Source organism: Pisolithus orientalis (assembly GCF_024613125.1).
Source record: "Pisolithus orientalis strain OTSU chromosome Unknown F5J12scaffold_218, whole genome shotgun sequence".
Taxonomy (NCBI): domain Eukaryota; kingdom Fungi; phylum Basidiomycota; class Agaricomycetes; order Boletales; family Pisolithaceae; genus Pisolithus; species Pisolithus orientalis.
Genome location: NW_026260999.1, coordinates 3,039 through 10,586, shown reverse-complemented (window position 1 = coordinate 10,586; position 7,548 = coordinate 3,039). Strand labels below are relative to the sequence as shown.

Sequence of the window (7,548 nt, the reverse complement as noted above, 5' to 3'; positions counted from 1 at the left end):
ATGTCCTCTATCAACATGCCTGTTACCAATGCCGTTACTTGGGACATTGGTCATGCTGCAACAGACGTGGTTCCTGTTTTACTCTGGCCATCAAGGAACTGCCATCTCCATCACCTACAACAACCTCTTCCCCCATTGCCTCTTGCACATGTTCCCATGTGTATACTACTCGCCAACCCCTATCTGTTCATCCAGCCAACGCAACTTCCGGCCCGTCCTCAAGGGTCTGAGGACCTTAGAGGGAGGGTGATGTTATGCTTCCGTCAGGGGTCCTTCCTTTTTCAACTTCTCATGGTCACGTGCATCATGTGCCTCGTCACGTCCCTCATAATTGTCGCCATTCTAGGGGCTCGGATGCTCCAGGGAATGTTCAGATCTCCATCTGTCAAGGTATTTCCAATACCTGTTGAGACCACATTGCCACTGTGATCTGGTATTCCACCACCCTCTCTGATGGACAACTTGTTCATTTCTTGTTCTGATGACTCGCCTTTGACTCATTTATGTTGCTTACATGTTGTACTATAGCTCCAGTGTCAGGCTCCTCGCTGCACATTTGATTGCACCAGCCAGTACAGCCTTCGTTGTCCCCCCTACCCCATCATTGACACCGTATGACTCCTACTTATTTCATTGATGAGATTGTTGACTGCTGCAGATATGCATCATGACGTGTCACTCGCGACTGTTATGGTACTCATACTTAGGGGTATATAATCCTACATACTTCGTCCTGTATTGGCAGTTTTTCAATAGCTTGCAACTGAGCTTCATCCCTTCGCTCTTGTCCTCGTTTTCTCTCTGTGTGAACAACCTTAGGGACTTGCCAGTAGACAGAACCTCTGTCAGACAACTGCAATAACTCAGCCATAGGGGTTATGACAAGTTCGGCCCATAGACTCCCACCTCGCACACTTCATGCCTATTCCATTTGAAGAAGTCACCATGCTCGGGCATAACACTGGGTTACCATAGATATTTGTGAACTGTAATTCTTTTTGGGATTGCTGGACCTTTGACTGGTGGAATTAGAGTGACTTAGAATCAGTATATATGGTTGTGAACCTCAATGTCAAAGTGGATTGTCATAAATGTGATCTGGCTAGCCTCAAAAATTATGTCTCCAGCAACAATATGGACATTAGCCTACAAGAAAGAAATGGATGAATGGCTGAATTTGTGTGCTAAATAAACTAACCTTCTGTTTGTGTGATAGTGTAAATGTGTTTTCGAGTTGAATTTGCAGGTCTGCGAGAAGTTGTTGTGTGTTGCAGTGCACATTGGTCATTGCCCAGTTTTCCTTGATTAAGCTGAAAATGGCTGCAAGTAAGTATGAATGTGTAGCAATATCTGCTTTCTGGAGGCCATGCCCCATCTGCCAATGTATTAGTATTACGATTCTGTCACAAAGAGTTACCTGCCTTTGCAAAGCCATGGAGGTTATGCCATAGGTCCTGCTCGGAATCACCAAAACTAAACTGATTGGCAAGGGCATCAATAAAGTGAGCTGGGACAACATCTTCATCCAGAAGGGCAGGATCGATATTGGGATTGTTTTGAGCAGGGGGGAAGTGTGGGGTGGTGGATGGGGTATGGGTGAATGGGGTGGCGGATGGAGTAGGAAATGAATGACTACTAGACTGAGTAGATGGAGAGTTCCTGATATTAGAAAAATTGAAAGACATTGAGGGTCTTGGGTACAGTAGTAGAAATGAGTGGAGTGAGTTGACGGACTGGGGGAACCATGGAGGGCAGCTGAGTGAGTTTTTATGCACATTGGAACCAAGATAGGTGTCCACATGTTCATCCACATGTTTCCAACATGGACTGGTAGGATCATCAAAAGGCTGTACACATGCATAACAAGACATGATGGTTTGCACACCACATCCAAGAACAAGGCCCCTGCACTGGTTTCGCAAAGGTGTATCACAGTGCAACTCACAGTGATATGCTGACTAAGGAACACATGACCAGTAATATGAACAACACATCTATTAGACTTGGAGCATAATGGTAGCATCTACTATTTAATCAGCCTAATAGAATGCCCTGATGAGCTCGCCCAAGGTATTGTTTGGGTATTGTGTAGATTTTTTATTGTCTATCTCATGAGCACAACCCTCCATAATTGCATGATCTGTGCTGAGTGGAGTTAGGGGTTCACAAACTAGGGGCAGAATGTGCTTGGCATCATGCATTTTTGCAGTGTTTAGCACAAAATCATTTGGGTTTCCCTTGTGAACAATACTGGGGGAGGTATTGGATGTTCCCTGGTGAGCTGCAGCACAATTGTGGATATCACAACAATGCTGAAGGTTGACTGAGCACAGTAACTGCTACTTGAACTAAGTATCATGAATGGATAAATGTAGTAAACTTACCTCAATGGGGAGAAGTATATTGGTATCATCATACTGCACCAATGGCATCTGATAAGGTCTGGTGGACCCCTGTATTTTTCCTGACTGAAGAAAAATGGCATCTGGGGAAGATGTCATCTCTGCAGTTGACCCTCACCTTTGAATAATCTCCTTCACCTGTGCAACCAGAGGTTGCTGACCATTCTGTTGGTGAATGAGAACCCATTGGCCTGGAATGCATCTGTCCCCATTCATCAAGATCATAGACCTACATGTATGAAAATTATTGTCATGGAGTATTTCCTGGGAAAGGGAAGAGAGAGCTGTGGGGAATTGTTGGCCAGTCCTGGTTTCATGGTATGGATGCCAGGGCAGGTTGTCCTTTACACAAGATCCTGGCTTTGACAGAGAGGAGCTATCCATACCCAGATAATCTGTGATAATATTGGGTTTACTAACAAGTGTCAGCAGGGCTGTGCCTGCAGGCCACCAAACTCCAGCATCTCCAGCATTCAGGGCATCCAGAGGTGGCTTCTCAATCAGCTTCTTTATTTGAACTCCAAGGTTGGGGTGATTTGCATGGATGTGTAATGGAGCACCACTGAGAATGTGACGAATGCAGTTTCCATGAGCAAATGCCTTTGCAATGTCACATGATGGAGATTGTCAGTTTGAGTGAACACTTTTGGCATGGATGACTGCATTGAATGACTCAATCCTTCAGTGGCAAACAAGGCAGCAGGACCAAAATGATGGATATGCTCTGGAAGGTGGAGCAATATATGAAATTTGGGTTTGTTGAACCAGCAAGGTGTCCAGCATGCAGTGCGAGCAAGAAATTCTTGAATTGCAATTTCAAGTTGTGTCTGGCACATGAAATAAGTCTTAAACAAAAGGGGAAGTTCTATTCACTTACCAAGTGAGCATCAACATCTTCAATTTCTGGTTTCCAAATGAGGGGGATCATTTTTGATAATGCTACCCAGGCCTCATAGCATTCTTGTGGAACAAGTCCATGGAAAACAAATGGTGCAGCCTGTGCTATTGCACGAAAGTCATGGCCCACCAATGATCCAGCATACTGGACAAGGGTGTGACCAGACAGGGGCGGTATCCCTAGCCCTGTTGTATCAAATGAAGACAGGTGAGCTTCAAGAAGTTCACGCTTTATTTTGTTCTTGCCAACCCTGATGTTCACCACATCTCTCCAGAAATACTTGACAAATCCTAAAAGAACAGTGTGCAGCACCTCCACAGGAGTGTCTGCATGAGGATTAAGTCCTATGGGGTTGTGAGGATTTTTTTCTTTGTGTCACATGTCAAGCCATTCACCTTTGATGTGCCACACTGGGCTATACACATTCTCAGGAAGTCCCTTGATGAACACATCCAGTGCCTCCTGCTTTGAACTGCTTCCCTGCTGCCTCTTACATGATGCTGCCATCCCATTGATAAAGTATTTAAGATATGTGTCTTTCAATCCAGTTGATGTCATCTTCTCCTTGATTTTGGTTTGATTCCCTATGGTAGATGCCATTGTAAACATTGATTTGAGCTCAATTATTGACTGCTCTCACTGGTGAGGTTCACCAATCTTGGTTAAAATTTTAAGTAGTTGCCTAGACAGTCATATGTGCCCATACCTTCAGAAATTGCTTAATTCGAGAAACCATACCACTCATTGTCTCTTTCCCTTTTCCCTTCTTTCTACCACTAACTAACTCCCCCCCTGCACTCCTGACTGACCTCTGACCATCACTCTGTCCTCCATCACTCTGCTCCAGTGTTTCATCATTAGCATTTGTGTCCAAGTCTTGAGTGTCATGGCCTTTGACATTGCAAACATGACAGAAGTATTTTCCCCTCAACCCTACATGACAGGCAAGCTCACTTTGCATTGGATTGTCCCCCAACAGGGCTAAGACAGAGGGAATCATTAACACTTGTTCCTTGTGTACACAATCCCATGCCCATACACCTGTCTCTTGAGCAGCCCTAGAAAATATGTATAAATCAGAGTGAATACCAAAAATAACATAAACTTACTCAAGCTGATTTACAAAACCATCCAACATTTCAAGGGGTGGTGCAACATTAGATGTGCATAGGAAGTGAACATTGTATTCCTGATGCACTGCAGCATGTGGCAAGCCAGCTGGTGTGAACAGGAATGAATGGTGCTTGTTCCAACATTTTGATACATTCCCTGAAGTATCATCACAGTAAAGCCAGATTGGAAAACCATAGACATAAGCTCCATTTGCAAGCACATGCCAATGATTTCCCTCATGTGGGTTTGTGAGTGTCCATGGTTCCAACAACAGTCCAGCCTGATGACTATTTTCAATTCCTAGTTGTTTTGAGTAGGACAAATGTAGTAGTAAAAGAAACATACCTAAGATATTGTGTGCAGGAGGGAGAACAGATGTTGATTGACTGATATTCCAATTCTTGAATGATACCAGTAAGTTTCTTTCTGAGATTTCAATCTCTGTGTGCCCCTCAACTATCCAACCACTTCCTGTGTCATTAACAACAGCATGAAGAGACCATGCCTTGGCAAAAAAAAGCCCTCCACATTTAAACCACCTTATAGGCATGCAAACCTGCCCATTTGACAAAAGGGCTGGCTCAAATATGAAAAAATCTTGACCATGAAGGCGAATCATAGGAGTCAGCTGTGTTGGATCCATTTCTTTTAACCACCTTCTGGCCTGGTATGCCTCATTCAACTGTCCCCCTGAATTTTCTGGGTAGAAGTGAAGTTGTGGTCAAATATGTGGGTTAGCCATCTCCTATATTATCATAATCAGTATTTGTCAGTTATGGCAATGAACCACCAACCTGCCTGATAATGTCTGAAAATGAATTCATACAATATTGGTGCCCAAAAGCACCAGTGAAAGGCAAAGTTTCAATACCACAGATTTTTTGAAGGCCATCTTCAAGAGTCTTCATTGTTCTAACAGATGGTACATCTTGAATGCCATTGATGTGTAGTAGCCACATCAAGAGATCAAGTTGATGCTGTGAGAAGACAGAGTGAGGGATGTGCATCAAGATATCTATTGTACAAGACTGGAGTATTATTAGTGAATGTCAGTCCTCTCTGTTAATAGCTGCATACCAATTTGTTTGGCCATGGAAACCACTCATTTCCCTCAGAAGTAGTCATCCATCCATCAGATTTCATTCCAGTATCCCCTTCTAAAATTCAGGTCAAAAATCACAAATTTGACATTAGCAGTAGTAACCCATACCATTTCCAGTCCCCATAAACATATTCACCTCTGATTCACTATCCAGTGTCTCCCCATCTTGCTCCCCTGGTCCCTCTTCATCTGATAATTTATCCTCATCAAGTAAGCTAGAAAGAGCTGCTGCAATTTGGGCATGGCTCTTCTCAAGAAGAGACCCCTGAAACTGAACCCCCCCCTCACCAAAGTCTGCACCAATGTATTCCCCAAAGCCATCCTCCACATTAGGGACAGATATCTCCTCAAGAATAAGGCCAATACCATGCATGGATTGATCATGGGTACTGGGGAACTTTTCACCATCACCTGGTACACAGCCCCCTGCATCAAAAGCTCCCTGGTGCTTAGAACAATGATACTGAACAGAGCTCAAATGTGTCTGTGTTTTTTCATGCCTCCTTGCATGGTCTCTTGAGTGGACTTTGTTGTCCCAGCATGCCAAGCATGTCCATCCATTTATTTCCAACTTGCCTCCACCCTTTGAAAAGAATTCAGCACAAAAATACAGGGGACACTGTGATGACCTACATTCTGCTGTCTCAGCACTAGGAAATGAGTGTTCAACCATCAATAATACTTCCCCTGGAACACTCAAGATCAAGTGACTGCTGATGACCTGAGAGTCATATCTACAGTAGATAAGCTTGCTTACTGTCCCACAATGAATGTCAATGGTTACTGTGGGGTAGGCAGTATGGCTGTGACTGAATGTATTAGGCACAAGTAATTGACAATCAGCAGTAATTGTATACACACTTAAGTGTAGGTAGGTGCCAATAATATTGTGATCAGGAGGGGCCTGTCAAGTTGTTGTGGGCCCAGAGATGTAGTAATCATGATAAGCGATGCTTACCCAATCTACGGTACACAGATCCTGGTGCCAAAGCCCAACAGGTGTATGCACCGATGTTTGTCAGCTGTCTTGCGGGATATACTGTGGATGATGTCTGGATGACCGCTGGATGAATGTCAGATAATGCAGGTTCAATCTCCAAGTCGAAAAGTAGATTAGATGTACATACGCACCACTGATACACACAAGGGTGGTTGGCGGCCTCCTCGCTGGATGCAGCCTGGGTGATGTGCAGATGATTGCTGGACGAAATCCAGACAGTGCAGGTTTGATCTCCGAGTTGAACAGTGGATGGGATGTACACACTATCTGTGTGAGACAGCGCGACGTACGTAGGTCACTATCAGTATTAGGATACTCCATCTGGGAGGCCGTACCTGGGTTGTCCAGGATTCAAACCCAGGGTGAACTTGATTTTCTTCATCGGACATCTATCAGCTTGTGCTATCAAGTTACGCCTATCACGCTAAATACAAGTCCTAGTATTACGCTCGTGCCAGTCATGGCAATCCAGTAGCTACGAGAGCATTTGATTCACATTTATCTGACTTTGAAATCGCAGTTAAAAGGGGTGGGTTCAACCTGTGGCCATCCGACTCGCATTGCCGTGTAGTCGTGCCGTAGCGTGATGAATGGTCGAATACGGGCGTGTATGTGCCAAACTTCAATTAACAGACTCGTTTACTGTAATTCTCGATTTTGGGTATCATCACCCTACGGTACATCCTGAAGCAAGCCTGGTCGCAGTCCAGACTTCGGCAATTTGAATTTCGCAATTGGGTTGTTCCTACAACTAACTGTAACACGATGCTGGTGTCCAAACCGGAACTAAATAAACAGTAGTGCATCATGTACAGATCAATTCAATCAAGGCAGAAGAATAACTGCCACGTGCAGTGTATAAGGAATGGAGTGCTCGTAACTGTATAGATGAGCAGTTAAATAGATAAGGCACCGTATAAACTGAGTGTATATGTAGAGAGAGATCGTCTGCAGTTGGATGAAGGGTACAGTGGCCAGTGTTCTTGAACAAGCGCATGAACGAACAAATGGAACGGGTATGATGATCCATCCA

At 44.2% G+C, this 7,548-nt stretch overlaps 2 protein-coding genes across 2 annotated transcripts; both read right to left on the bottom strand.

Annotated features, from left to right (window-relative positions):
* Nucleotides 1–1,044: 1,044 nt before the first annotated feature.
* On the bottom strand, nucleotides 1,045–1,685 carry F5J12DRAFT_788306 (uncharacterized protein; the record flags this gene model as incomplete). Its single annotated transcript, XM_051743723.1, has 3 exons — nucleotides 1,045–1,146; nucleotides 1,199–1,320; nucleotides 1,418–1,685. The coding sequence occupies 3 exons, from the start codon at nucleotides 1,683–1,685 to the stop codon at nucleotides 1,045–1,047; spliced, it is 492 nt and encodes a 163-aa protein (XP_051594055.1).
* A 1,226-nt stretch (nucleotides 1,686–2,911) lies between these two features.
* Nucleotides 2,912–5,420, bottom strand: F5J12DRAFT_908289 (uncharacterized protein; the record flags this gene model as incomplete). Its single annotated transcript, XM_051748994.1, has 8 exons — nucleotides 2,912–2,964; nucleotides 3,076–3,229; nucleotides 3,280–3,644; nucleotides 3,696–3,884; nucleotides 4,039–4,358; nucleotides 4,410–4,799; nucleotides 4,953–5,112; nucleotides 5,204–5,420. The coding sequence occupies 8 exons, from the start codon at nucleotides 5,418–5,420 to the stop codon at nucleotides 2,912–2,914; spliced, it is 1,848 nt and encodes a 615-aa protein (XP_051594054.1).
* Nucleotides 5,421–7,548: the final 2,128 nt, after the last annotated feature.